Genomic DNA, 13,189 nt, shown 5'->3' with positions numbered 1-13,189 from the left:
GGCTTTCTCATATGGAGAATAAGCTTTTCACGACATTTTCCATCCGCGTGACTGGTTAAGATTGCTTTCGCTTTTGCGATTTTCGTTTATACCTTGTGCTGTTCGGTCGGTCAAACTGTTCAGTCAAGGTCGTTGGACTGATGCAGATTACGGGCTGCTGAAGATTTCCAAATTGCGACAATAGAACAAAATCCCGATTTACTTCGTACCTATTGACAATACCATCACAAGTATCTACTTCGTAATTAGTAGGTAAGAACTTAGGATGTCCCGGTTTGTTTACACTGCGACTTCTGGGGCAAGGATACGAGAAAGCGAAGGCTTTACCGGTAGAACACGTCAAATACGATACCGATTGCTTTGATCACTTGATCGAAACCAACGCATTGGAGGCATAATTAATGCCGCTCGTCACTTGATTCAATCGTATTTTGTTTGACTATTCTACCTAGCTTTGCAGACTTCTGGCCTTCAAATCTTGCCCCTATTTTCAGCTGAAAGCGAAAGCAACTCTTGATCAAATATCACCCTCATGCTTTGACCTCTGCCTTCCCTTTGCTCCACGTTAGAATGCTTTTTAGTGGTTTGCGAAAGTGGAGGTGGGGCTCAATTGATCAACACTAAGAACACTTCAATTGTACGGCCCCACCATCCATCTAATATTGACGGTTCCGGACCAGTTGACAAACGCCAAGCACTCGGACCCTTGTCATCAAAGGTCACCCTAGTCGCGTCGGGGAAGGTGATGGAGAAGTGAACTTGTGAATAGCACGCGATTCTTTATTTGGGCGGGACAAGGACAAAAAAAAAAAAAGAAAACAATGCCAACACACCGCCAAAACTATATCCCGACCCCTTTCGTCTCGAGTAACCACGCAAACTGCTTGCCATGATTGCAAAATTACCATTTGCATACATGTAATCCCTTCAAGTCCTGCATTCCGAACAATGCCTACTTCACGATGATCGCATCGTGTCCTTGACTGCTACCCATCAGTATCCACTCCGTCTAGCATCGCCCGAGATCGACAGTTATTCTCCGGGTCACTACACCACAGGATATTGACAACGCCAATAGCGACGGTGACGACAACGCCATAAGTCATGGAAAACGGCAACAACCGACCGGTCCCCAACGGCCGATCAAGCCTACCTACCTTTGTAGGCGGCAAGTCACTCTCGGCCAAGAAGCATCTCGACATCCGACGGCAATCATCCTTTGAGCGACAATATGACGACAACAGTCAATCCAACGGCGCTGCTCGCCGCCGCTCGGCTCTTCCGACCCCGAGTCCTGGACCGTACTCATCCTCTACCAACAACCACAACCCCTCATCATCGTTCCGACGCTCGCAACTCCCACGCTCCGGATCTTCGGCGCAGCAAGAGAGACCCGACCACGCCAACGTCATGAGCAATGGGCAGTACATGTCGCTGCATGAGGCTATGCGTCGTAGTCCCTTGGACCACAGCGAGAGCGAGGAGTCGTCCGCTCGGGGCTCGCCTAGTCCGGCGCCCCGTGAACATCTTGATGGAATCCGCTCGAGGGAGTTTAAGGGACACTTCAGCAAGATTCCATTGAATCTTAACCGCAGGCCAAGCTCCAGGCAGTCTACCGGCAGCGGCGGTGCCATACGCGATGACGAATCTCAGGTGTCGGGTGAGAGCAGCCCCGATGGACGACCTCCGTCTAGGCTGCGTCAGCCCACGCAGTACAACACGGACAGGGATCGGATAAGTCTCGGTGGCGGAGGCGGTTTGTTTTCCAAGACCAGGGATAGCGATGCGGCAAAGCCTGCAGGCACGACAGGTAGGGAGCTGTCGCGCAAGGCGAGCACCAACAGTCTGGATGGCAGGAGGTTTGGAAGCTGGGGAGTCAAGGGCCAGCTGGACCCGAACTTCAAGAGGAGGTTGATGTCTCCCGAACCAACAGACACTCCAGTCCACGATTCCAATGTGCCAATTCCCTCGACAGAAACGGCACCGATCAACCGTTCCCCGGAGAAGAGCTTTGCTTGGGGCGCAGAGGCAGATTTCACGGCCGGTGATCTGCAAGTCTCCGACAGCCCTCCTGTCAAAGTTATACCAGACACACGACTTGGTCTCCAGAATCTGAAGTCATTCCAGCCAATGGTTAGAAGCAATACAAGGATCGACGAGATCAGAAGGCGGGAGAACGAGGCGATGCTGGAGAATTATGAGCATGACGAGCCGGAATCTACCCAGGAGGATCCAGAGATCAGGACTAGGGAAGCGGAACCTATCGCCGCGAAACCTCTGATCCACAGAACGAACCACAAACTTGAGGAACTTCGCATCAAAGAAATGGCGTCGTTATCAAAGAAGAGCTTGGCGAAGGAAAGGCTCGACGACATCAGGAGGCGCAACTCAGCCTCACGCTCACTTTCGCCTGAGGCGTATGCCAAGTTGAACTTTGACGTCAATGAGAAGGTTCCAGAGCAGCCCAAGGACGTGGAGGCGATGCGAGACGACGAAGGCGAGGCTATCCCAGATACGCCGGTTATTGTTTATCGAAGTGATCGTCGCAAGAGCATAGGTCATGGAAAGGCTACGGATGCCGATATCCAGGAGCCAGAAAATGACATTTTTCAACCAAAACCAACATCACACTACCGGAAAGACTCTCATGACCTTCTTAAAAGGTTGGCTCGTGCAGCCAGCTCCAGCCCCTCACAGGAGAAACAAGCCGAACTACTGGATGATAACAAACAGGGGCAGAACAAAGGCAAGGAGCCCCACAGAAACATCGACAAACAACAAGAAAACGCGGCCCCTACCTCAACTACAAATCATAAAACCTCTTCGGATACCCAAAAGGAAACCGGGGATCTGGCACGACGGTCTGGGCCCGCATTCAACGAAGATAAGGACTCTGCCGAGATGGACTCACCAACCAAGCCAGGATCAGGCGCATCATCCAAACGGTCCAGTGCCACATTTGACCCAACGGAGCGCATTACCTCGGAGAAGAACCTGTTCGAACCTAGAGAGGACGGCCAGTCTGAACGAGCCGCATCAGCCGCTCCGTCAGAGCCCGATACGTTCAACGACGTCGAGGAAACGCCCCGAGCGAAGCGGCCAGACCCTCAATTGATGCCGACGCCCAAGCCACCGGGAGGTTACGTCGAAACGCCAGCCACTGTCAAAGTGCAAGACTTTGGGGTCAGGAATTGGTCTAAGGGACCGGTTGTTCAAGGCGCCTCAGTGTTCAAGAGGCCGCGGTCGTTGATAGAGGTCAAGGCCAGGAGCGATGGCGATAAAGAGCCTATCGGACGCTCAAGCTCCATCTCTGAGGGCAGCAGCGGCAACCGCAGCAGACGGCGCTCAAAGTCACTGCCCCGCGCGCTCTCGCCGCTGAAAAACTCGGTCAAGCTTCCCAGTGCGAGTGAAGATCTCGAACAGATCAAGAAGAAGTGGCGGACGGACGACGATACGATGGAGATAGACTTCGACACTATCGAAGACTTGGATGAGCTGATGAAAGACCTAAGGGATACGAAGGATGCTGCAGTTGTGGAGGAGAAAGAAGTAGAGGAAAAACAGGAGAAGGATAAACGCCCGGCTGTAACGCAGAAGGTCAAGACCGAAGAGAAGGAAGAACTTGATATCCTTGGCAGGGGCGTCCACCGGGCCCTACGGGAGGTGCAAGACTCCAGAAAGGGAATCGAGCGGCTAATCAAGGCGGCCGAAGCCAACCCGGGAGACGCGACCGCCCAGCAAGCCATCCTGGACCGACTGAAAGCCCTCGAGCAGTCGCAAAGCAAGTCAGGTTCGTCACCGAAATCATTGACAAATTCGGGCAAGGGAGGCGATCCTGTCGTCGAAGGCGTCAAGGCCACATCACGATACATAACATCCTGGTTCTGGCACAGCGGCGGCCCTTCGTGGCTCGGCAGCCTCCTCATTCTCGTCCTCGCATGGGCCTGCCTGGAAACGGCGACGTGCAGCGCCTACTGCCGGCCTACGTCGTGCTCTCCGGGCCAGGACTGCTCGTGGACGCCGTCCGACCCGTTCCCGGGCTACGCGCTGCCCGTTAAGGTGGACCAGTGGACGACGGGCGGCCGCGGCCGGGTCCTCTTTGAGCGCCTCACCGAGGAGATTGGCGACCTGGTGGACGACGCCAAGGACATGCTCATGGACCTGGCCTTTGGCGGCGAGCCCGGCAGCAGCGGCATCCGCAAAAAGGATGAGCGTTTCATGACGTGGGAGGAGCGGCGGCGGTACCGTAGGAGGCTGGCGCGGCGCGGGCTCATCAAGAAGTGGTCGCCGCCGCCCGAGTACGCGGACCGCTTCGCGGCTTGGGGCGCCGCCAGGAAGCAGCGCGAGTACGCCGCCAGCATGCGGGAGATGGGGTATGATAGGGGCGATGGCCTGGGAGGAGAGAGCATGGATGATGACGAGAGGGTGTCTTAGTAATGGGGGGCGTAATGGGTAAACACAAGCGAAGGAGGTGCCCTGATTTAATATGATGCAGTCGAGTCTGCTGCTGTTGTCATCTGAAGGCTGGTGGACTGAGGGTCTTCTTTTTCTAATTTCTTATTATTATTATTCTTTGTCACTGCTTGTGTTAATATCTCTTTTGTTTGCCTACGTTTTCATATACCCACGCCTACCCTGGATGATTGTGGCTTACTGCCCCTAATGAAATCAGACTTTCATTTGTAAAAAAAGGAGCATGACACTTGGGTTTTATATTTGTCGCAGGCTTAGCGAAGACCTTCGACCGGTGGCTAGGGTGAATTTGTGAATCTCTAAAAAGATTTGTTTACCAATCACTTGCTAACATCCGCATGCTCAAGCCTTCCTATATTGACACACGCCTGCATCAGGCTCGTGAAATACTTGCTTGGCATATTCCCAAGATGTCATTACTTTACAAAGAAAATGGTTCCCAGCCCCAGTCGTCCTGTAACCCGTCAAGAGCCTATGAATTAATCGTGCTTCGTTAATCGTTGAGTTCCCCCATGAAAAATTGGTGTCTGGCAGTCTCGGCAACAGCAAATCCTTCCCCCATCCATTCATTTGCTTTTTCTTCTAAGTTGCACCCGCTGCAGCCCGGTGATGACACTTTCTTAGAATACCATATGTACCCAGGCTAACCCATTTGAACTCGAATCACATCCTCAGACAGCCTGCTTCTTATCCAGATGCTGATCATGAAGGCGCTGTTGGCAGCTCGTCACCGGTGATTTCGACCCGCTTCCACCGACGAGGCCATCGCCGTCGGCATCCCAGGGAAGTCCACCCGCCACTGGTACCGGATGTTTGGCAGGCGAAGCCGACGACTCCAACAGCGCTGCAGCCACGACACGCGTAACCCCAACGCCATTCCCAGCCTCGACCATCACCTCATGCCCACCACCCTTCCCCTCCGCCTCCTCCGCCTTCCTCTTCATCTTGGCCTTCATGTTCTCAGCACATTTCGCCCGGTTCATGGCCCACGCGACCTCCGCCACGGCGGCCCAATTCTCCCGCAACCAAGAGGCGGCCTCGTCCATGCGCCAGGTGCCGTCGGGGTTGCGCAGCGGCGACGAGGGCACGATCCCGCCGTACGACGCATCTCCCTCCACGACGATCTTCTTGAGGGCCGCCAGCACCACGCCCCTCGAGCTGCCGTGCACGGGGTCGTAGCCCGGGTGCGCCGCGACCGCCTCCTCCGACACCACCGCCTTGATCAGCTCCGACCGCACCGCGAGCTCCTGCCGCTCCGCCGTCCAGGCCGCCAGCTGGGACGCGTAGAGCGCGCGCGAGGCCGGGAAGAAGCGGAAGCACTCTTCGCGGACGTGGTCGCGCAGCGCGTCTTTGGAAAATGAGGCGAGGTCGGCTGGCGGAGCGTGCTGGCCCTGGGAGCGCAGGCGCGGGATGAAGTCGTCGACCCAGGTGCGGTAGGCAGGGCGGGTCTTGATGCGGCGGCGGTCGTTGGCCGTCTGCGTCCTGGTGGGCGAGAGCGGGTCGGGTGTGGTGTCGGCATTGTCCGATGCCGCCTGTGGCCAGATCCAGAAGAAGCGGCATTGGGAAGCGTAGGCAAACATGTCATCGACAGAGCCGAAGGGCTTCTCCCACTGTCCGTCGGCGTGGGGCAGGCCCAGGAAGTCGCAGACTTGACCCGGGTCGTCCGAGAGAAAGACCATGGCGCGCTTCTTGTTGATGGGCTCGATCTCTGGCGTGATTAGATACAGGGCCGTCTCGTCGGCTTTGAGGCCGAGCGGCCGGATTATGGTGCCCAGGAGCTGCCACATGTCGCCGTGGGCGTGCTTGAAGGCGGCCCAGAGGAGCTGCTTGACGGTTTTGCAGATTCGAATGTCGACTTGGACGTAGTCGTCGGTTTCTTGGTCATCATCGGCTAGCTTTTCTTCAACCTTTGTGATGTCCGCATCTGGCACTGCCAGGTTGTTTTTGCCAATGTGCGTTGGAGTGCCATCGTCCAGCTTTACTTGCTGATCATTGGCTGAATTTCTGTCCACCAAACTGCCCTTCAGTCCGGCGTACTTCTGTGGCCAAGGCAAGGCAAAGTTGGCAGTGGTGTCCTTGCCGTTGTACTTGAGCCTTACAGCCCCCAGTGCATGCTCAATCTTTGTCCAAATCACCGGTGGTCCAGCAGTCTTTGGCTTCTTTTCTTCCTCCGGCTCGCTTATGTTTGAAGACCCATCGACATCTGCATCAATCGGCTCGGCAACAAGAAAGTCAACGTCTCCAAAGCTGTCCTTGGCGGGTGCCTCGACAGGTGCCGTCACTGTCCGAAACAAACCGGAAAGTGCAGTGTGGCAATGCGTGACCATGTGCCGGTACACCTCGGGTGGCATGCGCGGCGTTCTTAGGAGGTAAGGTGATCCTGTAAAGGCTGAGCCACCCATGCTGATGGCGGAAGGTTGACACCTCGCGCTCGGTTTGCTTGTTGTGGTTGTGACCAAAAGAGCACCAGCTGAGTGAGAGCTGACGAGGACGGTAAGTGAGATTAAAGATGAGATTAGTCGAAATGAGAACAAATGGATACTTGGGCGAGCTGAGACGAGCAGATTGACTCCATCGGCTGGTTGTATGTGATATTTTGACCCAAGAAACCAATAAAAGTTCGCTTGCAAATGATGCCGTTTGTTTCCAAGTCCTTGTTGTAGCTCTTGTTCTAAGTCTATTTTTACTTGATGGCGTTGAAAGCCAGGTTCTTTGAGCGATTGAAGGATAACAACAAAACAAAAGAAGGCGTCAAAAAGAGCAGCGTGCCTGGTTCAATATTATCCCACGAGGAAGCTGGCTGGTTGGTGTTATTACTGAGGGCCCCAAAGGAAGCCTTGTCGGAATCGTAGGGTTCGGGGTGGTAAGTGATGTGAGCGAGAAAAGTATAGCGATTGTCGCAGCGCTGTCAACACTGTAGCCGTTTAGCGAGTCTTGGCAAGGATAGTCCAAAAAATGGCTTGGAATGTCCACTCGGTAATTGCTGGTCCGAACAAGAGGGCGGAAATAACAAAGAGAGTGCAAAATATTTATCGACAAATCACCACAAAAAAACCCCCCCAAAACTAGGACATGTGCTTGGCATCAACACATGTCGTTGACTTAAGAAACTTGGACAGGATCTGTGGAACAAGGATGGTTTTGAAGGGTCGAACCTGAGTCACAGCAACACTTGATGATTTCGAGTCCTTAGTCATCACACAGACAAAAGCTGTTGCCGGATTGACTGGATTTCATTTCAACCTCGTTTTTAGCTATGGTCAATCACCTTCAACCTTTCCTCGACGTATCCTTTTCTCCCGCATCAAAAGCCATCCACTACTGCTATATGTTCTGTCAAAATAAAATCCATTTCCACAAAGCTCAGATGATGATCCATCTTCCACTAGGATTTGAATCCTAAAGCAACATCATCCAGAACCAAACCCCGGGTCACTGTATCTGACAGGTTGCACTGCAAATGCACTGCCACGCTAGATCCAACGACCATCAGGGATTCCCACCCAGCCAACTGATAAAATTACAGCTCACGACGGCATTGCACCAGACCTTTATGTTACCTCGTTTGACCTTTCTGGTTATGATTTCTCAATTCCATCTTGTGTCATAACATCTAACATCTCAACTACCCTTTTACCTTGATATCTCATGCATCATGGCTCCCGAGAACTTCCTCCGCCCACTTGGCAAGTAGTATGTAGACAAGATGAAAACTAGAATAGTATACCTATTTCTAGGGATACCTAGTTCTAGGACCGAAATATCTCGCACGTTATGCTAAGCAACACACCTCCACGCCTAGCGAGACAATGTCATCGAGCCGTCACAGCCTAGGTTTCTACCGCCGCGTGATCAACACGTGCAGATACGAGCAGGCGCCGTCGGACAATGACACCCAGCCCCTACAGCAAGTCATCGAGGCGGCTCTGGCCCGCGTGGTCCTGGAGCTGCCGGGTCTGCGCATCGCCATCGCAGATGAGTCGTCCCCGAACCCTAGCTTCGTCGCTGTCCCGTCCATCGACATCAGGAGTCACCATCTCGAGTTCGTCTCGTTGGATCACCGCGATCATGACCAAGAGTGCAGCGACGACCCCGCCCTGATGCAGTTCCTCCAGGGGGAACACAGCAAGCTGTGGCCCAACGTCTCGTCTCAACCGCCGTGGAAGCTCACCGTCGTCCAGCGCGCGGGATCGCCGCTCGTGGACTTGGTGTATGCCGCGCACCACGGCATAACCGACGGTGGGGGCACCGCCCGCTTCCACGCCTTCCTCCTTCGCTCCCTGTCCGCCTCCTCACAGCTTCCATTCCCACAGGAGCTGTCGGCCGAGAGCGGCGTTCTGGACTGCTCCGTTCACCGGCCCAATCTAGGTCCAGAAATGAGCCAGCTCGTCAAGCTCGACGTGTCATGGCTGTACCTGGCCAAAGAGGTCGTCAAAGACATGGCTCCGGCGTGGCTGTCGGGAACAGTTGCCCCCTGGGCAGGCGCGCCTCCGAACCCCGAGCCTTACCAAACCCACCTGCGCCTCGTAACCGTCGCGCCCGAGTTGGCAACAATGCTGAAGTCAGCCTGCAGGGCGCGCCAGACGACGCTGACGCCGCTGCTGCACGCCCTTGTCCTTGTGAGCCTGTGCCGCGTCCTACCTGACGAGGACAAGACCATCCCGGGCCTCAGCTTCGCAGCTGACACGCCCATCAGCCTGCGCCCGTACATGACCAGGCCCCTGCCCACAGGGTTTAATGAACCGTCCCTGTCGGTGCCCATGGTGACTACGCACCGGCACTTGTTCTCCGGCCCGACCGTCTCCAGAGCCCTCGCCAGCTCAAACGACGACGACGAGCTGGTCTGGTCCGTCGCCGCCCAGATCAAATCAACCCTCGCGCAAAGGCAGTCCACGCTGCCGAGAGACGACGTTGCCGGCCTGCTACCTTATTCGGGCGACTGGCGCACGCGATGGCTCGCCGCAGCAGCGAGGCCGCGGTCAGGCACCTGGGAGATCTCCAATCTGGGCGCCGTGCCCGAGCCCATCGGGTCGACGGCGGGGATGGATTTCGCGCAGCAGCCGTCGTGGCGCATCACGCGAACCATCTTCTCGCAGGGCACCGACGTCTGCGGCGACGCCTTTGGGCTCAGCGTGGCGGGCTCCCGGGACAGTGGAACCATCTGCATCTCGATCAATTGGCAGCAAGGCATCCTAGATGTCGAAATGATGGACCGGTTTACTCGCGAGTTCAGGGCGCTGCTGGAACGGACGGGACGCGCCGCCGCAAGAGACGCGTAGAAGAGGCAACGGTAAAGCCGCTGAGAAATGTGGTGTTCCTTACCTTGGGTTGGTCCCAATGCCACCTAACGAGCTTACCAACCTCCTCAGTACCGTGTCGTGGAACTTGTAGTCTATTTCAAGACCTTTGTATTCCTCGGGGCCAAGATATTAATCCTAATCTCTTTATACCTTGGATCAGTTCAAAGCGCAAAGCAGCTGCCACCATCGACACTGTAAGAAGCAACATCAAGCATGTTATGTTGTAGACATCCATAATACTCACGCAAAGCTCAAAATCTGCCTTGATCTCGTCAGTCCTGCGCACCACCATCAAAAGCTCACAGTCAGGTTAACATGCCGCCGGCGCTGACCTAGGATCCAAACCCGGCCCTCTTGCGGCCATTAGTAATAACCTCGAGTCCCAACCTGCCTAGTGGCAGTCTCGGCACGGAAACGAAGCCTCATTACCGGCAACGCGTCCCATAACCCGATCAAAGGCCACCGGCTACCTCACATGCAAAGATTATTTCCGAGGGGATTGGTTTCCAAAAGGAGCCGGTCAAGCCGCAGAATCGTTCGACAAAACACATCGCGGGTCCGCTAACCTAGCCAAGGTCGACGGAGATAACAGAGCACTAGCAGACTCACCCCCCAAAAAGTACGCGTTGCCACTCGGCATCACCGGTTGGTTATTTTTTTGCAGCAACGAGACGGGGGAATGAACAGAAACAGAACAGGGAGGAAAGAAGATAGTTCGGAATTGGGAGTATCAAAAACGATCAAGGCTGACTTGGCAAAAGCTCGTCGAAACGAACGAGTCGACCGTCCGAGCAAAACGGGCAAGTCGGAAACAATGTTCAAGGTGAATCTCGCCTCTTTTGTGAAGAAAACGGGCCTTTTGCCTTTTTGTCGGAGCCGAGGAGCCATTATAAATCGGGTCCGTATTCTCGGTGAGCAATCCACAACTAGAAAGCCCCGTCATCCGTCCATTTGCGCATGGCCGTGCTAACCGGGACTCTTGTCTGGAAAGAGGCACACCCGCCAAGACATGTCATTTAGGTATCTTCCATCTCATCCATCGTCTCCTCTTTCAGCCTTCGACAAGACAATGTAATCATTACAGTACATGCAGCAAGGGCATGCATTGGGGAAGGACGCGCGGCCTTTCAACCTTGGAAAATTCTCTCTGCAAACCAGCACCCTTGGCAGGTTCGACGAGAAAGATGTGATCGACGCCCATAGGCAACCGTTCTTGGCACTGGAAGTGGCGGGCTTGCCCACTCGTTCATTTTACGACCAGCGAATTATCGAGATCCAATGGGAAAATAGGATGAGCTTGATGCTTGGCATTTCTCCATATCAAGCCTTGCAAGCGCATCTACAGTATGGAGTGTTGCGTGCAACTAGGGAAGAGCAAGTAGGCGCAGTGGCGAGTAATGGGGATCTTGGAGCTCCTCATTGGGTGACTCAGGGCAACTTTCCATGTGGCTTTGGTCGTGGGAGGGAGACTGACACTTTCCCTCGGGGAATGGAAACGAAAAGTTGGGGTTGACGGGTTCCTGAATACCGAGTGGCAAAACAAAATTCGTCGTATTCAAACCACTTGATGCGAACAGCTATCAGGCTTGCAGGGTGCATGTTGTGCAACCGTTGTCAGGTCCAGAAGGGCCTGCGTATGAAATGACACAGTCGATTTTACGTGTTGCCACACTGATGTTCGGGCTCTGAAAAGCCACATCTGAGTTTTTTTTAGTGGAGTTTTGAAAGTCGGCAAGCGCGACAGGTGAAAGCCACGCAGATGAGATGCATCTGTGGCTAGTTGGCACATTTAACGCAATATGGAAGTTGATCGCCATGGTGCCCGACGATATGGAGGTGGCGATGTGGCTGGCGTAACCGTAAGCCCAAATAATTTCGGGGGAGCATGAGATTGTTGCAAAGTTCAAATGGGTGCTAGGTTCACACCTCTGGCCCAGTTCAAATTTATCAGGAAGGTTAGGTTAAATTTTTGGGGAGGGGGTTTCTGCGAACGCGCTAAGCCCCAAGGTCAGGGCTGCGGGCAAAAACTGTTCGATGACAGCAATGCCATTGGCATTGGAGACTGACCAGAAATACCCTACAGTATTTTACCCCAGTTTAGAACAGCATGAACAGGCCGAGATCTGGAGTAACCTTCAGGGTCAATGCCGCACGTCGTAGGGCTTTATGAATCATTAGCTTGAATACCTGACTTCCTTAGTACATGCCTAGGTATGTAAGTGCATGCTACCTACCTCTAGGTCCCTTGGGGGCGAAAACCCGGTGTGAATATTGACATTTACCTACCTAGCAGTGGCTGGCTCAGCGGCAGTGTTCTCCTTGCGCCGTTGCTTTTGACAAAACTTCCGCTGTACAATCGGGTCTTTAAAGCCAGACTTGGCAGCCTAGAGGAAGCGATAATTGCAAGCGATGTCGCCGGAACAAAACGTCCGGAGGATATCCATCAGTGACGCAATGATGCACTAGATCAGGACCCTGCAGGGGCCCCTTCACATGGATGGATGGGTCCCTTGGTCTTTGCTCAAACGGACGGGAGTCTAGAAAATCAAAAACCTCGAGGCTAACAGGGGAAGGCATTAGTGGGGCCGCCGAGAATGGCAAGTGCCCAGACAAGTTCATGGTAAATAGACCCTCTCCATTCACGCACAAATGTCATTATTATAGCGCATCAGTCCTTGTACAGTAGGTATCATCTGCAACAGAAAATACAGATTGGACCGTTTGAGCCCGTCGTCGCGTATGCACGTACCACTTCGCATTTCAAAGGCTTGGGACGGGATCGATAGCTTCTTTGATTTAATCAGTTACCAACCCTAAACGTGGTAGGTACTTTACCGGTATAGTCCTACTCAAGTGTTTCGCCATACACCCGTCATATTGACTCGTCCTTTTTTGGACCCCAACGGACTCGGAGGTATATCTGTTTTGTGTACTGTAGCATTAGGTGGGAGCTCGCTTGGGATTACGTGGGCGCAACCGTAATGGGGACGAAGATTGCATCTGGAAAGAGACTTGCTTGCTTGCAGTCAGTCCAAAGTCCTGACTAAGGTAACGTAAGATACTGCCAACCTACCTACTAGGCAGGTACCGAGGTACAAGGAATTCAAGACGGCCAATGTACCTTACCCTTTCGGAAAGGAGGTGGGGTTTTTGTGGCAACGCAATCGAGACAAGCAGCGGCTGAATGGGACCCCTGTGGGGCTTGGGTACAGAGCTCCAAGGTCCCCTGAAAAAACTGTCGAGCGATGACGATATTGAGGAAGTTTATAAATTGCAGTGGAAGCTTACCACCTCCAGCCGCGACGTCTCCCCACAGCGCGCCTGACTTTCAGTGGCCAAGCTTGGTGCGGGTAAGTGTTTAAGATGCAGCAGGTTCCTGGCGGCTGGCCCTACCGGAATGGGCGCCCGTCCAAGGA

General features: G+C 54.0%; 3 protein-coding genes across 3 annotated transcripts; 2 read left to right on the top strand and 1 right to left on the bottom strand.

Moving 5' to 3' along the window:
• Window positions 1-793: 793 nt before the first annotated feature.
• MGG_04608 (uncharacterized protein) lies at window positions 794-4,760 on the top strand. The gene has a single exon (XM_003710838.1). It carries the CDS (start codon window positions 1,105-1,107, stop codon window positions 4,432-4,434), a length of 3,330 nt encoding a protein of 1,109 aa, XP_003710886.1. The 5' UTR covers window positions 794-1,104; the 3' UTR covers window positions 4,435-4,760.
• MGG_04609 (uncharacterized protein) lies at window positions 4,688-7,608 on the bottom strand. Its single transcript, XM_003710837.1, has one exon. The coding sequence runs from the start codon at window positions 6,873-6,875 to the stop codon at window positions 5,145-5,147; it is 1,731 nt and encodes a 576-aa protein (XP_003710885.1). The 5' UTR covers window positions 6,876-7,608; the 3' UTR covers window positions 4,688-5,144.
• A 123-nt stretch (window positions 7,609-7,731) lies between these two features.
• Window positions 7,732-11,653, top strand: MGG_04610 (uncharacterized protein). Its single transcript, XM_003710836.1, has 4 exons — window positions 7,732-8,166; window positions 8,276-10,392; window positions 10,535-10,684; window positions 10,765-11,653. Exons 1-2 carry the CDS (start codon window positions 8,129-8,131, stop codon window positions 9,750-9,752), a joined length of 1,515 nt encoding a protein of 504 aa, XP_003710884.1. The 5' UTR covers window positions 7,732-8,128; the 3' UTR covers window positions 9,753-10,392; window positions 10,535-10,684; window positions 10,765-11,653.
• Window positions 11,654-13,189: the final 1,536 nt, after the last annotated feature.

This window comes from Pyricularia oryzae, chromosome 1, assembly GCF_000002495.2.
Source record: "Pyricularia oryzae 70-15 chromosome 1, whole genome shotgun sequence".
Classification (NCBI taxonomy): domain Eukaryota; kingdom Fungi; phylum Ascomycota; class Sordariomycetes; order Magnaporthales; family Pyriculariaceae; genus Pyricularia; species Pyricularia oryzae.
Note: the sequence above shows the minus strand (reverse complement) of the source record. Positions and strands in the feature narration are given on the sequence as shown.

Bases quoted from the DNA above. Each gene is read 5' to 3' on its own strand.
- MGG_04608 (XM_003710838.1), top strand. From the start codon at position 1,105: ATGGAAAACGGCAACAACCGACCGGTCCCCAACGGCCGATCAAGCCTA.
- MGG_04610 (XM_003710836.1), top strand. From the start codon at position 8,129: ATGGCTCCCGAGAACTTCCTCCGCCCACTTGGCAAGTA. The intron at 8,167-8,275 runs GTATGTAGACAA...CTCCACGCCTAG, and splicing joins CTCCGCCCACTTGGCAAGTA to CGAGACAATGTCATCGAGCC.
- MGG_04609 (XM_003710837.1), bottom strand. From the start codon at position 6,875: ATGGGTGGCTCAGCCTTTACAGGATCACCTTACCTCCTAAGAACGCCG.